This window comes from Sesamum indicum, linkage group LG9 (genome assembly GCF_026168435.1).
Source record: "Sesamum indicum cultivar Baizhima isolate 11 linkage group LG9, ASM2616843v1, whole genome shotgun sequence".
In the NCBI taxonomy this organism is placed as follows: domain Eukaryota; kingdom Viridiplantae; phylum Streptophyta; class Magnoliopsida; order Lamiales; family Pedaliaceae; genus Sesamum; species Sesamum indicum.
In genome coordinates this window covers 19,928,063-19,950,207 of record NC_142665.1, presented here as the reverse complement: position 1 = coordinate 19,950,207, position 22,145 = coordinate 19,928,063, and the positions used below count along the sequence as shown (strand labels likewise).

The 22,145-nt window shown below is 35.9% G+C and overlaps 1 protein-coding gene and 1 pseudogene across 2 annotated transcripts in view; both read left to right on the top strand.

Moving 5' to 3' along the window:
- Positions 1 to 4,873, top strand: part of LOC105178011 (translation machinery-associated protein 22-like) — an 8,243-nt pseudogene extending 3,370 nt beyond the window's left edge. Inside the window, exons 3-6 of the transcript XR_016067233.1 lie at positions 1,387 to 1,415; positions 3,381 to 3,677; positions 3,876 to 3,925; positions 4,759 to 4,873. The product of XR_016067233.1 is annotated as a translation machinery-associated protein 22-like (transcript). The remainder of the gene's footprint in view (positions 1 to 1,386; positions 1,416 to 3,380; positions 3,678 to 3,875; positions 3,926 to 4,758) is intronic.
- On the top strand, positions 4,793 to 22,145 carry LOC105178010 (lysine-specific demethylase JMJ26). The gene is made up of 14 exons (XM_088885033.1): positions 4,793 to 4,873; positions 6,451 to 6,510; positions 6,612 to 6,637; positions 6,798 to 6,897; positions 6,981 to 7,119; positions 12,230 to 12,293; positions 12,377 to 13,001; positions 13,928 to 14,254; positions 17,175 to 17,450; positions 17,783 to 17,855; positions 17,937 to 18,022; positions 20,806 to 20,925; positions 21,196 to 21,257; positions 21,788 to 22,145. Exons 1-14 carry the CDS (start codon positions 4,793 to 4,795, stop codon positions 22,143 to 22,145), a joined length of 2,397 nt encoding a protein of 798 aa, XP_088741159.1.

Here is a 22,145-nt window from a genome sequence, read left to right as displayed (position 1 = left end):
AATGAACATCATGGTCACAATACATTGGTAAGTAAATACAGTTTGAACTAACTTGTCAATGAATATGCCATCTTTCATTTTTAAAAAGTTCTAATAGAAATTTATACTGTTTGGTTCTTTATGATATTCGTTGGACACTGGCTGTTTTAATAGAGATAAGAGTTAATCTTGAAATAAGAAAGAATTTGAGGAATGAAAAATTCTCACTCGAACTTCATTTGTAACAAAGTGATATAGACATATATATACTTGTAAAACAGAAGATGCCCTAGCTAGTAACATAATATATAGAAGGAAAAAAGATAATCTAGATCATACAAAATAAAACAGAATATATGCAAGTACAGTGATCGTATGGAATTCGGGATCACATTTGATTTTTTGACACTTCTACCATGTTGGTGAATAAACATCAATCACTCCCATCTTGCTTGTCAAGATCTCATGGTTTAGGCATAGCTTTAGTCGAAAGGTTTGCTTCCTGGAGCTTTAGTGGCACATAGGATAGATAAATGATCAAGGCTTATTCAATCTTCTCTTTGATGAAGTGACGATCAGCTAAACATGTTTTTTTTTATCATGATGAACTGAATTATGAGCAATATTAATAGCCAATTTACTATTACCGTAGAGCTTCATAGGACTAGACCAAGGAACTTTTAAGTTTATTAATCTGTTCATCAAACTACCTCAGAAACTCCTTGAGCAAGAGCTCTAAGTTCTGCTTCGACACTGCTTCAGGCTACCTCAACAAGTTGTTTTTCTTACTCTTCCATTTTGGGTTACCCCATACTTTTGTATAGTAACCGGTTGCTTGCACCTAGCCAATCAGCACTTTAATTCTCCTATCCTCATTTGCAAAATATACATCCTTTATCCAGGGATTCTTTTAGGTACTTGAGGATGTGATTCATTGCATCTAGATCCCATTGTGTGGGAGAGTGCATGACTGACGGACAACACTCTATCGAAAACAATATCTGATCTAGTAAGAGATAATGAGTTTTTCAACCAACCTTTGACAGCTACCTTTGTCCACTGGATTATCTTTATCAATTTCTTTTTTTTTCCAGTTTAACTCGAATGGGATTCTGGTTGGTTTACATCTGAACTTTCTAATTTCTTTTAGGAAATCAAGTGTATACTTCTTTTGAGAAACAAAGATACTTTGTTTGCTTTTCGCAATTCCATGCCTGGGAAGTACCTAAGACTACCCAATCTTATGATCCAATCTTTGTTCTTAGATGCTTCTTGAGGTTTCTAGCCTATGATCGCTATCATTAATTATTATGATGGCGTCGATATAGACAGTCAGAATTGTTCTTTTTATATTCGCAGTAAATAAAATATGATTATCTTGTCTCTGATGATAGCCTCTTAAACCAGGTTTTTGGAGATTGTTTCAAGTCATGAAGGTAGTTTCTTAATTTACAGACCTTGCTTTCTTTCGCATTGCTTTTGAAACATGGTAAAATTCTCATGTAAATCTCTTTATCCAACTTCCGGTTCTGAAAAGCATTTTCGTATTCATTTGCTGTAGTTTCTAGTTGAGATTCACGCAAGAGATAGTATAATTCTTTGGAGTTTAACTTAGCAACTGGATTAAACGTCTTATCATAATCTAAGCCAAGAGTGTGAGTAAACTCCCTGTGCAACCAATCTAACTGTGTACCTCTTCATTGGCCTACTCGACTTATATTTTACTGTAAACATCAATTTTCCCCTAAAAATATTCTTTCCTTAGGGAAAGGTCAATAGTTTCCGACATACAATTTCCTTTTAGTGCTTTTCTACCTTGTAGAACAGTTGCTTTCCAGTTAGGATCTTGTAGGGCACTTTGCATGACTCTAGAAATCTCAACCCAGTCTATGTTTGTAGTGAATGCCCGATATTGAGTAGAGAGCTTAGAACAGATAAAATAATTGGTAATAGATTGTTGAATGCAAGATCTTACCCCTTTTCTAATAGCAATTGAACATCCATATCATTAACTGGCACAACCACATTCTTAATAGGATCAAATCGAGACTTCGCTACGGGCGCAATGATTAATTATGCTGAGATTCTCTCTATCTTCTTGCAATAATCACATAGTTCTCGAATAAAGAGAGTTCTCCATGACCTATATCATTGAATCTTTTCTAATGAACTCTTCTCTATTTTTCCTAGAGGAAAATAATGTCACTAGAAGGAAAAATGGGAATCTTACTCTTGGTATGTTTGAACATCATAAGAACTGTATCTTTCCTCTTAAAAATATAAACGAAGTGTTCATCTATTGAAAGATAAGGTTCCACGGATTAAAGAAAAATAAGTTGACTAGTAATCTACGGTTACAAACCAAAAGTTGTTTATTTTTGCTTTGAAATTTGAATTTCACATTAAGGCTACGACCATATTTGAGTTGAGTTTTATATCTTGACTAGTAAATTGGGTATTCTGCTTACAGTGTGCAGTGCCATATTATTTGAATATATTATATCAAAACATTAAGTAAATGATTTGTTATAAGATTTTTGTTGTAATAATGTCCCATTTGTTTGTTTTGTATGGTTTTGACAGAACTTTGATCAATGAGTCCCATTTAATATTTATGCTGACCTTTTGGCTTAAAATGTATATGGCTAGATGCGTTTTTATGTATTTTACTTTGAAAATCAGTTTTAGATGAATGAGAAATTAAGAGCTAAAGTGAGCTACATAAGGTAGTGTAAATCGTTGATTTGGTAATTGGTAAATAGGAAAAGTTGGGAAGTTGCCCATCCCACATTGAAAGTGGGAAGTGTTTGAGTCCCAAAATATATGGTTGACGTTTAGCCCTAAGGTTCTCAGGGATTTGATAATTTTTTGGAAAGGGAGAGATGACATCATAGTGGGTTTGGCCCAAAGCCCAAATGCTTGCTGTCTTCAGCAGGCCATCACCGGTGTTGGATAAAATAAATTAGAACCCATTTAATTTTTAGACAGGCTAACTGAATTGGCTAACTTGAATCACTTAGTTGATGCATTGGCCTGGTGTGTTGAACAAGAATGGTCTAGTCTGCTGAACAAACTAATGTTATAATGATTTTCCACTGGTTCACTACTTAATACTAGCCTGAACTATCGTCTGGATGAGGATATAGCTGAATACATTATCATCGAAACATTAAGAAAAATGTAATGTACCTAATGTCCTATGATTTTGCATTGGTCTGGACTTGTCTGGTTCATAGAACTAATTTATCGGGGATAATTATGTGGACACATTCTGGAGATAATATTGTTTTGAGGCTGTGAAACCTATATAAATCGTTCTTTATTATAACCAATGACAGTAATGCGCTTCCAAACTCTTTAATAGGTTTAATAATATCTCACCAACCAAATTCTGTCGTCAGGTACCATAGGTTAAACAATGCAAGTGCAAAAATGAGTTGGTAAGTGCTCTGGATAGTGCGCAATTTATTAGGTACAGATACATTGAATGCTGGCGTTATTAATTTCATTGGCGGAGTATCCAACACCAAAATATAGCGCTCACTTTGCTGCCCTAATTCATTTTTTCCTCACGCCATCTCTCCATCTCTGTATTCCTCTTTCACTTTTCTATATTTTCTGAATGTCATTTTCTCAGATCAGAGGCTTTTATTTGATTTTTGGTTCGAAATTAGATGAGATCCTTTATCTGATTTAGGGTAAGTTTGCTTAATTTAGTTTTGAAATAATGTATATGTTTTCCCCCTCCATTTCTTGTTGGATTTCCCTGTAAATTTGATCAGAGTCTCCATTCTCTCTGTGTTAATTTTCATCCTTTTCTTCATGTATTCCATAAATTGCATCGCAGCTTCCATTCTGGACTAAAGAGTCAATTGTTTCTCATCTTGACTTTGCAGATTGGTTTTCGCGGACCTGATTTAATCTTATTACATAGTTCCTCTTTCCGGTAAGTTTTCTTTAATGATATGCTTTGTCAAAGTAATAGTATTTATGTTTGATCCATTCTCTATGTTCTTAATTGTATTTAAAAAATGAAATAATAATTAAAAATTTAACTGAAACTGATAAGTTCTTATGAAAAAGCCAATAACTGCCAAAAAATACTTACGTGTTTTAATTGTGAGTCAGTTGTTGATGTTCCTAAACCTGTGCTTGTATATGCTACAATGTGATCCATTTTGCTGCGGAATAGTCTATCTTTTCAAACCTAAAGTGTATTCTTTGTGGGTCTAATTTGGTTGTTATCCCTGTTAGTCTTTATGTTATTGCACAAGTAGCCGCATGCTCTTGTAGATTTGGAACCTTACTCTCCCATTTCTTTGTTGTAGATGTTAGAGAAGAGAAAAGCAGCGTACATGTTCAAATTTAGGATTCACATGTATGGTTTTAATATTGAATTAACAGTTCATGGGGAACTGAATCTGGGAGTTAGTGAATCAGTTTGTAGGTAGATTAAGTTGTCATATGCCAACATTTAAATCAAAATATTGTTTATGCTGTTGTTCTCCAGCCCTGGTAAGTGTATTTTTAGTTCCTGGGGTGAAGCTTATCTGAAGGCAATTAAGCCTTTTTTTGTTGCTAAGAAGAGAAAAATAAATTACACTGTTCTTCAAAATCAGAATAAGATTGCATTAATCAGCATTAGATTGCAATAATTAGCATAAGGTTCCTTTTATGCTTGCAAGATGTCTTTATTTGGTCTCTCCTAGAATTCAAATTTGTTATAATGTTTCTTGTCTCCGGGAGCTGTCATTTAAAAAGCAACTCCTTGAAAACTAGAATTTATACAGACAAAGAAGGTTGGGGACTGGAAATGAAGAAGCGGCTCAAACCTCATGGAAATGAAAATAAAGCTGCAGTTGGAAATATGCTGATGAAGGGGTCCAAGGCGAAGGTAAATTTATTGTGCCATTTGAGGGAGGTCTCCTAGAATAATGGATTTATAAACAAAAAATGATGAATTTTCTTCGAAGTATTGGTTATATCATTAGATCCAAAACTTTTATGACGAATTTACCCATATCTTTCAACACGCATAATTGTAGATGTCATGCATTTTTGTGGACAATTTCCGTTGTAACAAATACCAATATGTTCAATTTATCTATTCTACTCCGAATCCTAGGTCGAAAATTTGAATCCAGAATCGATAAGTTGCCCAATTCTTACATCTAAAAAATTATCTTTTATTAGCTTTCCCTTTTCTACTCCGTATCATTTCATTTTCTTTCTTTTCCCCCCGATATTCAAAGTATGTCGGTATCTATTATTTTCTAATATGGGATGCTATGATGTAAATTTTAATTTAAAAGATGTTGCTGGACTAGTTAGTGTATGTTCTCATGATGACTTTGATGAATTTGATTCTTATCTCTGACATGGAAATCAAAAAGTTTGCTTTATTGGGTTTATATGATGGTGCTTCTAAAAGATTGTTTATTCTGTTAAGAAGGATTGATTTATGTGTAAACAAACTTATCTTAACTTAATCAACAGATCTGAAATTAGATATCTATGACCAAAGAAAGAAGCCATATTTTGATAGGAAACAGCACAAATGTGTAATTCTGGGAAATAAACATCTCAGATGCTATTTCTTTTATATTTTAATAGCATTGATATCAGAAACAGTGACCTACTGCAACAGTGAGAGTTAAGGCCCTTACAATTGTTAGATCTGCAACTGGAGATCTCATATAACTCACTACCTTACGGATTTCATAGATTAAGATATCCAGAAGTCAGAACCATGGGTTCCTATGCTAATATGCTTTTATCTTTTGGTTTGACAGAAGAAAAGGAGTGACTCAAATAATTGTCATCAGTGCCATAGGAGAGATAAAGAAAGAGTTGTTCGATGCACCAAGTGCAACCAGAAGAATTATTGCATTCCTTGCATCACCAGATGGTGAGAATTTTGTTGCTGAAGACGTCTTACATTCCACTGTTTTACTTGTCGGTCATGCTACTAACATTGTTTGCTTGGAGATTCTTTGTTTGGCTTACCTCCTTATAGTCATGAAAATTTTAGCTACTCTTGCTTTCTGCTTGGACAATTGGACAAGCTTTTCCAGCATGATCACATTGTGCTGTTCATTGTCAGAAAAATATGATATGTATAAGATATGGAGATGTTATCCTGTAAATCTTTTCCTGCAATGCACAACAGTGTACATTTGGAAAGCTTATCTTATTCTTGAGTTCCTCGTATCATAATTTATCTTAGATTGAGGATGAAATGTGTTACTGAGACTGTCTTTGTAATTGCTTTTGGACACTATTATAGTAAGTATGCGCTAATACACACATTGGTACTTAAAATTATGTGACGAATGTCCATCACTTCATTTACATCTGTTCTTTTTATCTTTTATTGCTCATATTAGTATTACTATGGACATCTAGATTATACACACACACACACATAGATATGCATGCACACATGTATACATCTTTTATGTTAAGTTACAGTTGCAAACTGCTCCTGGTTTTGCGAGACTGGAATGTAAAGGTAATAGGCAGTCTGGGAAAGTGAGTGCACATTTTGTTAATAATAGAAGGTGGTGGCATTTCTTTAATATTTGTGTTGTTGTGGATATAAGCAATTTTACATTTTTTGTTCTCTGTGGTAGGTGGCTGCAATGGCCTGCCTGTTGGGGTAATAATTGTACCTATTTATAAAAGATTTTTGCTCAAACATCCTTGAAGCAAAGGATCCCCATGGTTCTCTTAAACTGTTGCCTATGTGGAGATATTTATACTTATACTCTACCTTTTTCTTCTGTAATTTTTAGTAATTGTTTCTGTGTTGTATACAGGTATCCAACGATGGAGGAGATAGATTGTGCAGAAGCATGCCCTGTTTGTCGTGATATTTGCAACTGTGCAGCATGCTTGCAGTCTAATGCGGCTAATAAAGTTTGTATTTAGGTTCCTCCCTGGATTTTATTTCGTTTTGTAATATAGGTTATATAATTGATTTCCTGGTGCTTGCATGTTAGGACTTGATCCCAGACGTCAAACTTTGCACCAAAGACAAGGTTCAGCACTCAAGACACATTGTTAGAGCAATTCTTCCTTATCTGAAGCAATTTGTTGCTGAACAAAACATGGAAAGGGAGGAGGAGGCTAGAATTCAAGGTAACATATATTCTTATTTGAGTGTTTTAAAGTTCATCATGTGGATTATCTCTTTGTTTGCTAGATTACTTTGAGATCCCTTATATTCTGGATGATTTTAAAGATAGGAAATCTGACGCCTTAGAATGGGATGATAAAATTAGCTAAAGCTAGCCAAGTATTGTTGGTTTCAATATATAAAATCTTCTTATGCATGAAGTTCGGGTGTGAAGTAATGCCAATCCCAATTATTGGATGTATCCTGTAGACTCAGGGACAGCTATACATAGCATATCCGAAAGTAAAATCTTCGTAATTCTAACTGTACCATGTATTAAAAGGAATCAAAGGTCTATAACACAGAAGGTACTGCAACATATTGAAGTAAGAAAAGAAATTTCAATGGAGTAGTTCTTGAAGAAATATCCAAATCTAGTAAACCTAGGAGTGGGAGTGAAGTAATGGGGAGGAGCTTTCTCCAATAGTTATCTTCTGTGAGACTCCAAAACCACGGATAAATGCAAAAACCCTAGAAAACTGTATGTAATGTGCTTGCTCAAAGGTGTTGAGGAAACAGAGATGTTGCCAAGCTAGGATGGGATTTAAGAGGAAAAACAAAGAAAACTCATTACCAGATCAGGAAGAAACATAATGTTTAAACATTGCTGTAACCCTACACCGTTAACTAATTATCATGATTTAAAATAGAACAAAATAACAAAGAAAATGTCACCTGAGTTGGTCCCTAAGCTGAAGAGTACTTCGGTGGTTGCTGGTAAAGTTCTGATCCAATTTGCCAGAATCAATGTGGTCTGTTAGATTGGTTGCACCATGGCTGTACGTGTAGTTGTGTTCCTTTGTTCAGTGGCAAAAAATGTTGTTGTGTGAATAAGTAATGCCTTCCTTCCCTGACTAACACATATACTGCAAAATGATGTTGTTCTCCCCAAATTCCAGCCCTTGATCTAACGGCTCAATTTGCTTGCCCCTTCCTAAGCAATCGAATAGCCGTGATTCAAAGTTTCAATTTGACATCCCTCCATCTTTTTTTTAAATCCTTGTCCTCGAGGATCCAGCTCAAACTTTGGAAACTGGTTGCAGATCTGATAGTACTCCTCCCAAGTGGTTTGAGCTTCTTCAAATCCTTCCCATTCATTCAGTAGATGTGGAGCTGCAACATTTTTCCACCAGAATACAGTTCTTGTTCTTTGAATTTGGAAAACCCTCACTGGGACCATATTGATATATGATCAGGCAATGGAAGAGGCTAAAACAATCCTAGATAGGGATTATTCTCATGCTTGGATCGCTGACATGTGTCTAACCGCTCATCTACTCCATCACTTCCTTCTTCAAGCCTGTCCAATTGAAAAGTGCCTCCGCTTTGATAAGACCCTGTATCCCTGAATGGCTTCTAAGTGATGAATCATGCAGTGTCTGTATGATCTGACTCCTTACGCTTCCATTCTGATGCACACATATCCGATTTCCTCTCTTCAAGATTCTGTTGCAAAAAGTACGCTCTGGAAATGTAGTGAGTTGCAATATTGTAGCTTGAATGATCTCTTGGATTTCAGCGTCCGTCAAGTAGCTTTCACAATTTGTTTCTGTTTGTTCTTTCCTTAGTAGAACATCAACTACTCTATTCTTGTACCCCCTTTTGCATTGGATTTCATAATCAAGCCCCTTTAGAATCCACTTTTCTTGCAGTAAGGTTTCAACCTTCTGTTCTATGATGTGTTTCTAACATTAGTAATCAGTGTTAATAATGAAATGTTGACCTTGGGTGTATTGCTTCCACTTGCTGGCTGCTAATATAACAGCCAGAATTCTTTCTCATAGACTGACAACCTGTGCTTCTTAACTCCCAAAGTCGTGCTCAATAAATCTATTGGTCTACTACCTTGCACATTAGTACTGCACCACCCTTATCACATGCATTAGTCTCAATAATAAAAAGTGGGGTGAAGTCGGGTGAAGTCTGGTAATGCCAACACGGGGGTTGTAATTATGGCTCTCTTGAGCTCTCAAATGCTTTAGTAGCTTGAGCGGTCCAATGAGAGCCATCTTCTTCAATCTCAAGGGCTTGCTGATCAAGCCATAATACTTTATGAATTTTCTTGTCAACCCCAAAATTCCTCTAAGAGCCACACTATAGGCCAAGACTGTATACCCTAAATCTTCTCTGGATCTTGTGGGGAAATCACATGTCCTAAGTACTCAATGACGGACTTCCAAAATAAACACTTGTTCTTTTTAGCATATAGCTGATTTTATCTAAGTATGCCCCAAGTAGTTTCAGATGCTGAAGATGTTCCAGCCAAGACTTGTTATATATTGGGATGTTATCAAAGAACACCAGGATGAACTTTCTTAAGTACATTGCAAATACCTGATTGGAATGTAGATAGTATATTGCGCAAGCAAAAAGGCATCACCAAAAACTCAAAATATCCCTGATAAGTTTCAAAGTTGGTCTTATTTATATTTTTTGAGAAATAGCTTGTACCATGAAGCCCGTTAAGTAGCTCATCTATGGAAAGAATTGCAAAGTTATATTTTACAGTTAGGCTGTTAAGAAACTTGTAATTACAGCTCAAATCTCTTGCTTCTCTGGTATCCCTATAACTCCTTAGACCTCATTCCATCTGCCATCATTAAGGCTAAGGAACGGTGGCTCTGATGTCACAGTATAAAGTACTTGATCAAATGAGAGTATCAGAAAATAGATATTACCAAGCTAGAACTGGGATGGGAATTTTAGAGGAAAAACAAACTAATTCTCATTGCCAAATCAAGCAGAGAGCACACTAGTTTTAAACAATGTTATAACCCTACGCCATTACCTAATTATCATGACTGGAAATAACACAAAATAACAAGAAATGCCACCTAATGTGATCCCTAAGCTAAAGAGTGCCTTCAGTGATTGCTGGCTAACGTTCCCCAACCAATTTGCCAGAATCACTGTGGTTTGTTAGATTGGTTGCATTAAGGCCGTGCACACAATTGTGTCCCTTTGTTCAGTCGGAAAAAACACACCTTCCTTGGCTGATGTGCGTCCTGCAAGAACAATGTCATCCGCGTTAGTTGGCCCCAAATCCCAGCCCTCGTTCCAACAGCTCAAATTTCTTGGCCCCGCGATCAAATGGTTATCATTCAAAGATGAAATCTTCACGCCTAAAACCTGTCACTATCATATCAAAACCTGCTAAATAGTGCATGATTAGGAACCATGAGAAGTTCAAATTCGTCAATGATTTACCAAAATAAATATAAATGAGATAATTACCATCATTTATTTTCGCAGTTATGCTATATGAAGTTTAGTTTCATCCCCAGTGTTAATAATTATATGTGGAAATAGCCAATGCAAGTATTCAACTTCATATGCAATTTGTCACTTTTTTATGCAAGCATCTTTCTGAATCTGATCGTGAACTGCCTTAATATGGGTCTCCTCGTTGTCAGATTTGGCCACTATACTTGTTGTTGAGTGGAATATACACCAACTCCATGACTATTAGGATATTGGGCAAACATAAAACTTCACAAGGACCATCATTTGTTGCATTAATGGGGTAATTCAAAGCAAATTCAGCTTGTGGTGCCATAGGGTTGAGGGTTCCTTTTCTTGTAGCTTGTAACTAAGTCCTGAATCAACTTAAATTAACTCCTATTGATCATTCCTGTTTGATCATTTCTTTGAAGATGATAAAGAGAACATAAATTTTGGACTAGTCACCATCGTCTTCCATAAATTTTCAGAAGCGGCTAACAAATTTAGCACTATCAATGTGATGTTATAGACTGAGGATTGCAAAACAAATGTTCAAAGAGATTAACAGTGTATGAAGCATCCATAGGATTCCTGCAAGGAATGAAATGTGTCATTTTGGAAAGTCTATCGCAACGGAATCTAAATCTATACCTCTTTCTGTTTGCAGTAGTGCAAGAATAAAATTCGTGCTGATAATACTGTGAGCAAAAACTTCCAAAAAGGTCATTGTTAACAGCTTGCAAACTCGTATAGAAGAATAGGGGTAATTGGTTGAGATTGGGAAACAGAAATAGGAGAAAGTTTAAAATGTTTGGAATAGTATATTGGAATGGAGATGGAAGAAAGGCAAAGGGCCTGGGAGAGTACTTTTCTGGCACTCTATTCCCTTGGATGGTTTAGTGCAACTTTGTTTAATAACATTAGTTTCAAACTGGGGGAAGAGCTGACAGACCTAAAAAGTTCAGATCACAACTTTTTATCTGAAAATGCATATGTAATTAATGTTGGTGAGTCTTGGTCTAGGTCTGCCTTGGTTTATGCTACTAATTACCATAGATACTATAAGATATTTTCAATTTTAATTGCTGAAAAGCATCATCTATACTAAGATTTTGCTGTGTGTGATTGCTGATGGTAGGGAAAAAGTATTCCAACCTTTTCTCTTAGTGTTTATATTTGGAAAATTCCTGTAACTTTTCTAGCTCATTTTAAGAATTTGGAATAATACAGTCTTTTTCTCCTATTATGAAGAGCATAATGCTTGTCACTAAGAGCATGTAGCAAAGCCTGTGACTAATGCAATAATTATTTGAAAACAAATGGATTTAATTTTCTTGGTGGTTCCTTTTTTCCATGTAATAGACAATTATGATAAATGTTTCTGTGACTTAAGAAGTCCATTATCTAGGTAACCAGAAAGTATTTCATGTATGAATATATTTCACATCAATTCAAGGCAAATGATTTGATCTTGGTGTGAAGATCTCATTTCTACTTACATTACCACATGTTTCATGTATGCTATAACCATCCTACCACCTCTGCTACTATCCATCATGACTGCCAGGTGCCCACCGTCCTGCAAAAAATATTTGTTGAATGTTTAAACAACAGAATACAGAATTAATACAAAGGTTTTCTAATGTTACAAGTTTCATCAAAGTGCATGTAATACTAGAGAGTAATTTATGGTGATTTATGTTTCCTTGGGCTCAATGAGACATAACTGAAACAATCTGAACTAGCGTACTTATGTACGAAATTACTTGATTAAGACACTCTGGAACATCGGAGACCTTGCAGCTGTAGTTTCAACTTTTGATTAATGATAATCTGCTTTTATTTGGACAGGTTTATCAGTTACAGGTTTACAGATTCCCAGAGCGAACTTTAGCCCCAATGATCAAGTGCAATGGTAGGGACCCTACACCAATGCGTTCTCCTGATAAATCTTTGTTCTACCATGCAAAATGTTGAACTAGAACTTGTCTTGTGCAGCGATAAGTGCAAGACTTCTATATTTGATGTCCACAGAAGCTGTCTAAAGTGTTCGTACAAGCTTTGTGTAACTTGCTGCCGAGAGATTAGGGGTGGCTTTCTCCCGGGAAGTACACATTATCAGGTGCACGACGTGATTGGAAATTTTATAATTATAGTTTGTCCACCTGAAAGTATGGGGGGCTGTGATCACGGGAATCTGGAGTTGAAGTCCATATATCCTGATAAGTGGGTTTCAGAACTGCTAAAGAAAGCAGAATCAATAGCTGAAATGTGCAGCATCACTGATTCTCCTGAAGCTTCTGAAGGAGCATGCTCATGCTTGCGATCATATCAAGGGAGTGAAATGGAGAGCGCAAAGTTATGTGAAGCAGCTTCTCGAGAAGATAGTAATGATAATTTCTTATATTGTCCTTCTGCTGTGAATATTGGAAAACTGGGCGTAAAACATTTCCAGTGGCATCTATATAAAGGTGAGCCTGTAATAATCCGCAATGTGCTAAGTGGAACAGCTGGGTTGAGCTGGGAACCTTTGGTTATGTGGCGTGCTTGCCGCAAGTCTAGAAAGACTAACCACTTGCATATTCTTGAGTTCCAGGTGCGAAATTGCTTAAACTGGTGCGAGGTAAGTCAACTCCTCAAGTCCTCGACTGTATTTTAATGCATTACGAGAGCTACAAAATTCTTATCCGGGCTTCTAATTATATGATGAAAAGACTTCTTTCTGAAATTTCATCCTTTTATTTGTTAGATTATCTACAAATTAATTTTCTAATATAATCCAGATGCTTTTGCTTTGGTTCCCAATTATGGCCTTATTTCTTGTAATTATTTGTAGATCATGATTTATGCTTTTGTTTCAAGTAATTAATTATGTGTAGTCTCAAGAATATATTTGTTAACTTTTATGTGTTTGTCTGCTAAATTCTTGTTTTTCTAGTATAGCAGTGTTCAAGTTAGTCAATATGACTTATTACTGATTTTCGGTTCTGGATAAACTTTTGCTTCAGTGTTATTCTTGTGGTTTTTTCTATCAAAGTACTCTATAAGCAGCAAAGATTGTTTAGTCGGAGGATTGTGACTGGGGGTTATATGTAAATTTAGTGTGTACACGACGACTGAACGATTGCTGGTATTCTCTTGGTGTGCTTTTTAAAGGTTGAATGTTGGTCATACACTTGAGAAAACAAATAACGCAAGTAACCTCTCAAGAGAAGAACAATAGACATACTCGCTAATTTTCATCATCTCTCTGACATATTTCTTCATGCTGGGCAAAACCTGCAAGATGTTAGAGGTTTGTTGGGTCAAATGCTCTCATTCAAGAATGTGGATGAGAGAAAGCATATACATGAAGATGCTAAAAATTCCATGTGACTGTTATCAACCAGTAACAAATTCCTTTTTATAGGTTAGCTATGGTGCTTCATTGCGGCTGAATGAAAATGGATACTGACATATAATTGGTTTACCATGTTTATCAGCCATGTTAAGTATTACTTTGCATGGGGTATTGGTGTAAAGAGTTGCTTTTGGCTCTGTGACCTGCAGGAAACAATCAACATGCATCAGTTCTTTAAAGGATATTCTGACGGCCTCTTTGACAGTGAAGGCCAGCTCAAAATTTTGAAGTTGGAGGACTGGCCTCCAGCTGAATCATTCGAAGAACGATTACCCCGCCATTGTCGGGAGTTCTTTAGATGCTTGCCCTTCAGGCATTACACACTCCCTCATGCTGGTTATCTCAATATGTCTACCAAGTTACCAGAGGTATCACTGAAGCCAGACTTGGGGCCAAAGATGTGCATCAGTTATGGAGCTGACCACAAGTTTGGATTTGGTTCTGTTACCATGCTTCAATACGCTCTGTCAGATACGGTACATTTTTCTATTCATATATCTTTTGTCTTATTAACTTGAATGGGAGAAAGGTAAATGCTTGGATCATAATGAGCAGTACATGCCCCAAAGAGATGGATAATGTGTTCACTCTCTTACTAGGGTCAAGGTTATCTATATCTATTGAGTACACTCTTAACTAGTATTGGGAAATCGATATTGACGTTCCAAAAATTACAATAGGCACTCCTACTTCATGCTTGCTTCAGCAATCTATGATGTACTTTGGCGGCCAGTAGTATACCTTAGGAAGATGCTGATTGTCAAGTTGTTAACCACTGTGACTTTGGGAAGACGACAATTTATTCATTACTAATTTCTTCCATCCAAGTTGCTAATTGTGCTATATCAGAACACTCTCAAATAATGCCTCATTTGCTGCACTGCAATTTATTTTCTAAAACTAGCCGTAGTTGTCATTTTTCTTTCATGTGTTTTCTGGTACAGAAGGAGTACAAGCCTTAGCTATCATTTTTGCTTTCTTTTTCTTTTTTGGTCCAGTATCCTTTGAATAAAATACCCTCTGTAACATTAGGCTTACATTGAAATTGTAATGTATTTTCAGCTAGCAACACACTTGTGTTCTTGACTGAATTTGAATTTATACGCAATGTTGTTCATGGACAAAGAAATTTCAATTTTCTTAGAGTCTTTTGCTAACGAAAATTGTCTCACTACACTATCATCCTATTTTAGAATTGTGTTGATAATTCATCATCTTTCTTTAAATTTTTTATAAATGAAACAGTGGACGAAGAGAATGGACAAATTAAAGTGACAAAATTAGATATTAAAAGTGTAGTGCTTTTATAGTTTATGCTGCCATCTAAAAAATCATAATGCCAAAACACTTAAATTGATTATCTATAACTGCCTTATTGAGCAGAGATCACTGGACTACTTTGGTATTTGCTTCATTTTGGTTATTTTGGAAAATAACATTTGTGTTTTTTCTTAATCTTGGTTGTTGACTTTTACACATTTTAGAATGCAAAACGTGCTTAAGAATTGAGATTCAGCTAAGAATAATAGTTAATAGGATCCCTTAGGAGGTGGAAGAAAGAGAGTTTTAAAAGTTTCCCATTATAACTGACAATTGTATTGCTTGAAGAAGTCAATTGAGTAGGCGTGAACCTCTATAGTTTCTAAAGTCTGCCAGAGTTGTATGACAGAACAAAAGATGTCTTCTGAGGCATGATAAAACTAGTATTTGGTTCCTATTTTACTAGGATTTGTATGTAAAACTTTGTATTAATGTTGTCGATTTCCCTCTGTTTGCGTCTTACTTTATTGGCCAACCTTTCGGGCTATAGTAAAATTCTAGGGCTTGCAAACAGTTCTGAGTTGAGACATGAGAACAGCTTTTTGGTGCCAATATAACTTGGCTATACTAAACTACCTAATCTAAACGTCTCAACAAAACTTGTAAAATTGTAGCTATGCAATGTAAGCAGAACGATAGAGTCAGAAAAGCAGTGTTAGTTGTTTATCAAGTAGGACGATTGGTTTTGTACCAGCTAAATAAAGAGTTTAGAATTATCAAAGTTGCTGCAAAGAGTGAATATAATTAGTGCGAAGACGCATGGGCATCAGACCTAGACTCCTCAAGTATCACATGAGAATATGGTTGGCTTCACATAATTGAAAAGCAGCCCAAAGCTCTTTAAAATCTGGGAAACTACTGCAAATCTAACGGATAGTGAAGGTCCCATTATTTTCATATATTCAAAGGTCTCTTTCATATGGGACTTGTATTTTCTTCAGTAAAGATAAGCTAATTCTGTTTAGACTCAGCTCATAATTCCTGATACTATTGTAGTAAATAAATGAACTTTCAAGTATGTAAGCAAAAATTGTAGAAAATCTAAATTTTAAACGAACCTTAGAACTAAATGAGAAATATAGATTATGATTCTACAGAATAAATTTACCCATTATAATCTTCAATGGAAGTTTTATTCCCCCTGTTATAATTTCCGTATGTTTATGTCTCGTCCATTTATTAATAGTCTCATTAGTACACCTCTTGGTACTGTTACTTGGCCGGATCTTACCTTGTAATCAGATAGTATATTGTTTTGAATAATTTACTCTAGACTCATACTTTTTCCCATGAGTCTCTCATATTCATTCTCTTTTTGTTGGACGATGTCTTTTTCTTTGGTTTGAGTTCTAGGACAGGTGAACTTGAAATCGAGCAAGCTTGAGGGGTGGATTCATTTTGGCTATTATATGACCGAGTGATCTAGATGATAATGGAAAATATATGTAATTAGCCCCACTGCTTTCAAAATTAACATCTTCTCCAAAGTTGAGTCCATTAATAACTACTATTGTATTTATAGATAAACATTTTTAGCTTTACCTTGAATTTTGCACCTGAATTCTGAACTACAACTCTCTGTAAAAATTAACCTCAAGAGGGGAAAGGAGCTTTTTTATGCCTTATCAGGTAATATTATTTAATTTGGTGTGACATTTTGCAAATATAAGGTTCCGTTTATCTCATTCCGTCATACTCTGAAAATATTGTATCGGTGCAAGACAAGCATCAAAAGTTTTAGCTTCTAGTCAATTTGGATCCAACTGCAATCATAAGTTTTAATGCTTCTGTTACTTATTTAAAGCCTTAGAGCTTGCTGAATCCAATAAATGTTTGTAGCATTGTTTGAGACACCATTGTACCCACAGCAAGTGTGTTCGAATTTCTTGCTCTTTCTTCCATTCCTTAGCTTGCTCACTTGTTATTAATCCAAAAATGAAGAGTCTATAGATCACCTATCTTTTCCAAATGAAATGGTTTGAGAACCAAGAACATACAAACTAGTGATTACAGTGATTTTTCAGGGTTATTGCTTCTATTGTTCTTACTTTTCCTATTTAATGATGTCTTTTTCAGGTCAACGTCTTGATGCATACTGCAGCAATTTGTGTTAGTGCTGAACGGCTTTCAATGATGGAACAGGCCTTGAAAAGTCAACAAGGTGAAATGCTAAAAGATAAAGGAAAGAGAAGGTATAATCCTTCAATCGTGAGAAACAGGATACAAGAGTTTGAGGACCCAGAAAGTGGTGCAGTATGGGATATTTTTAGGAGGCAAGATGTTCCTAAACTGGAGGACTATCTCAGGGAGCACTATGGGGAATTCAGGCATATTGACTCCCGTCTGCAGCAAGTAATTGAGCCCTTACTTAAAGAATTATGAAAAGAAATATGATGTCCGACCAAGTTCCGTTATCTATCTTGGCTTTTTGTTTCGTTGCAGTCAATCTATTACACAAGTGCTTTATGGTTTCAACTATTTATCTTGGGCGGCTTATTTTCTCATATAGTAGTCTGCTTATCTGTTTACTGGTGCTAGTAGAATTAGTTGCACCTTTGCTGTGATCTTTTATCGTAGATAAAGTTTAACATTGTTTTACACTCTTCAAAATCTGGCAATTCTTTTTCACCTAATATCAAACAATCCCAATGTGACGTTTATTTCTTTCTTCTCTTTGTGCACAGTTGGTTCACCCCATTCATGATAAAGCATTTTACTTAACAGAGGAACATAAAAGGAGCCTGATAGAGGAATATGGTTAGTATGTTTCTTTCCTTTATGATATGAAATATGCATCAAATGTTGGATATGATTTAGGCTCACATTGTTGCTCTACAGGAATTGAACCATGGACCTTTGTTCAGAAGTTAGGAGATGCTGTTTTCGTACCTGCTGGCTGCCCTTATCAAATTAGAAACCTGAAGGTTTGTTTGTCCACACATTCAATGTTTGATTCTTGCAAATCAAGTAGTCCATGATCTCATTTTTTATAGGCATTATGTATCTTTGAGTTGAGTTACTTCATCCCTGAAAATTAAATAAGAAGAATTTGCTCATGTCATGAGATTTTTTGTTATACAAGGATTACCTAAAACTAGGTGAATTAATATATTTTCCTAGTTTTGATTGAATATGAACTATATATTTAAGTAAATTGCGGGTACAGGTACCTTATTTTAATTTTATTTTCACACTATGATGGAAATATTTGTGGGGATTGTCTCGTTTAGGTCGGGCCTATTGGTAGTTTGCTATATACATTCCAGGATAATAGGGTTGTTTTATGGCCTCTGATAGCTTTAGCTTCCTATTTTGTCATTTAATATCTCATTGGAAAAATTGAGTCGAAGTGCACTATGAATTTATGTATGGGAACAGGGGTGAGATCATCTCCTGCATTAATTTTGGTGGAGAAACGAGATCATCTACTGTTAAAGTAATTTAGGTCATCTAGTTCCCACCCCAGTCCGCTAAGTCACAATAAATAGTATCTGAGAATATGGAGCTTGCGTCAACATTGTGTTCCGTATCATATATAATTCTTTGGTGGTCTTTTATTATAACTCTACAAAACAATCTTAGTGATACTGATCTTGAGCAACTTGGACATAGTTCTCGAAATCTTGTGCTTGCACTTATTTTCTTTCAGAATTTGTACATACGTTCACAATCTCTCAAAATGATTTGGTAACATGGTAGATGGGAGCACAATTAAGGTGTAAATTAATCACAATTTTATGCTGCCTAAATCAAATAGAAAATGGCAAGGAAAACAGTGCCAAAAAGGTTGGTGATGCGAGGTAGAAATAAGCGATGGTGTAGGGCATGTGATGATTAGGTATTGAATCGGACCCTCAATTTTAGCTGTAGGTCAAACACACTTTGAGTACTGAGAAGATTGTTATTGAATCATGGTAAATGTAGACGGTGAAGAAACATTTAAATTATTCTAGAAATAAAGATGGGAATTTGACACCATGAAAGACATAACATGATAAAAACCAAGGAGAGAAAAAAAGAACCACAAAGCAATAGATACCTGGTGGTGCATGGTGGTACATGAAGAATGGTTTTATTATTACCTCTTGCATGGTGGTTAGCAACAACTAGGCTATGTTGGTTAGGGGAGAATCACTAAAAGTTGTGCACATTGAAGAAAGCAATTTATGGTCTCAAATGAAATCCAAGATCATTTGATACGTTAGTTTCACTATTTGTAACTTTGGCTTTCACATTGATGTCTGGTAGATTATTAGTGTTTGTACAAATGGGCAAACAATTATGATTTTTTCTCATAGTATATGTTGATGATAATCTCTGTAGTGATATTCGAGGTAAAGAAGATAGCACGGTATACTTGCAAAAGCATTTTGTCACTAAGGAACTTGGAAGGCCAAGGTAATTCTTGCTATTGAAATTGATCAAATATGGGATTTCTCTACTCAGAGAAAATGTCAGTGGTCTCCTTTAGGAAACTATCAGTAAACCTGGCGACACTCCATTGATTTTAGTTCTGATTTTTGGAGTAATGATGTTAATTATTTGGAGGACAAGGCAGTAGGTGACTTGTAAGAAAGTGGTTCTATTTAACTAGAACTAGGCTTGATGTCACCTCTGCAGTTGGCCTAATTAGTCATTCATGGACAAGGCACGATCATTAGAAAGCTGCTCTTGGATTCTTTAATACACAACTCCTAATAAGGGTTGTTAGGACATGGGTATATCAAGACGGAAGCTTATTATGATGCTGACTTTGCTAGATCCAAGGATGACAGGAAGCCTACTGCAAATTACACCTACATTGGGAGGAACATTGTGACTTGCCACAGCAAGAAACAAACTACAATTGCTAGATCGAGTGGATAAGCTGAATACAAGTCCTTGTGCGCACTCTAGAAGTGAAATACTGTGGTTAAGAAATTTGTTGGGATAACTTTGTTGCACATATGATGATCCTTTACCCATGTACTGCATCTATATTGCCAATAACCCAGTTTTCCATGCGAGGAAGTAACATATTGAATTTGATTTTCATTTCGTTTGTGAGGCTGTTATGAGATTAAAAAACAATGGTACTCCATTTACTCCCTTCACAGAGCAGAGAGAAGATTTTCACTAAAGCTTTACGAACAAAGCAGTTTAAAATTATGTATGACGAGTTCATGATTGGTATATGCTCCAACTTAAGAGGGAGTTTAGAGGATTTGGTAGAGCATTTTCACTACTTGTGGAATAATGTTTGGTATGTGGCTTATAATGTTGGTAGGATTATAAATCATTCCTGATAGGAACTTGTTACTTTGTATTTGGTTCCCCTGAAATCCATGTCCATGTGTTGGAGATGGGTCCTTTGGTAAAAGTAATGGTATCCAAAAACTGGTTCAAGAGATGAAATAGCCAAACATTGTTTTGAAGCCATGCAAGCCATGTACATTGCCTTGATGAACTATGAACGACATACTAGCATCCTTGCGTTATTAAGTTTTGTAACAAAATACTTGGTTCCTTCATTTTTATTAGAAGTTAGAACTTTATAAATTTTCATAGTGAGAAAGGTTATGCCAGCAAAGCTGAACATCCTAGTCATATAATACTTCATAAACAACAATAGAAATTAAACTGAATCTGCTATATTAAAGCTGTGGTCACTGGAAAACTCTCCTCAATCCTAACTGCACAACTAATTTTCATGTGTTTTCTTTTGTAGTCGTGTACAAGTGTTGCTGTTAACTTTGTTTCTCCTGAAAGTGTTGGAGAGTGCATCCGTCTATCAAGGGAATACAGGTCGCTTCCGTACAATCATAGATCTAAGGAGGACAAGTTACAGGTCCGTATCCTGGCATTTGTCTATGTTCTCCTGTACAAACTTACCACCTTATCATTTACTGATACAATCTTTTGCACAATTAATGACTTTTCAATTAATAAAGTGACCTCCACCAATAAAAGTTACAAGATTCTTGAAAAGTTTAATGCCAAATGTGAATGAACATCTATAATTTTTCCTCTGGTTCTCTTTACTATTGTACAGAATAGTCAATAAAACTTTGTTTCTTGTAGCAAAGAAAAGGTTAATCTAACTGCTCCTATGAAACAGGTGAAGAAAATGGCCTATCATGCAATGAGACGAGCTGTCAAATACTTGGAGAATGCTACTGCGTAAGTCGGATATACTCTTTGAAAAACATTCTTCTGGGCTTTCTCTATTTTCTAGGGGCAGCCTCACTATGCTAGAATAAATAAGATTGCTCTACCTTACAGCTAGCTGTTGTCAATTAAGCCTACACGAACATCACGTCTGTGATTTGCGCTAATTTGATGTATTAAGCTTATATTCTTGACAACATGTCTCTAATCTGAATTTGGTTTGATCATTCATTGTTATTGTGTAAAAATGGTCTTTTACTGAATTCCATGGCTCAATAACTGCTCACTACAAAAGTACTAAGTACTATTGTTGTTTTTAAAATGACTAATGACCAGCTTATGTAAAGTTTTAACTGTTGGAGAAAGAAGGGATATGGAAAATTATGTCATTGGGCTTGCATGTTCGGCCTTCCTTCTTTCTATAAAGCTCAAGTCATAACCTGATCCGACAGCCTTTTCCTTGCCCTAGTACCCTGTTTAGAAGAGGGACTGATGCTCCCAAGGTGATTGATATTTTCCTTCTTATTTTCTTTTCTTAACAGTGATAAATCGAGAAGTCGACCAACACCACCTTTGGCTCTTAGAGATGTACCCCATGTGGCGTCTAGAGATGTATCCCGTGTGGCGTCTAGAGATGTACCACGTGTGGCACCTAGAGATGTACCCGCTGTGGCTCCTAGAGATGTACCCATTCTGGCGCCAAGAGATGTACCCCAAAATCCTGCTATGCCAGAAATTATGACAGTTGATCTTGGATTCATAAGGGAGGACTTGGAGGCAAAGAAAATGTTACTGGACAGAGAAGGCCACTTTGTTGCACCACAACGGAGAGAGTATCTGGATGATGAGATTAATAACCTTCTCGACATAATTTACGCCGTGACAGGACCAGCTCCTTGA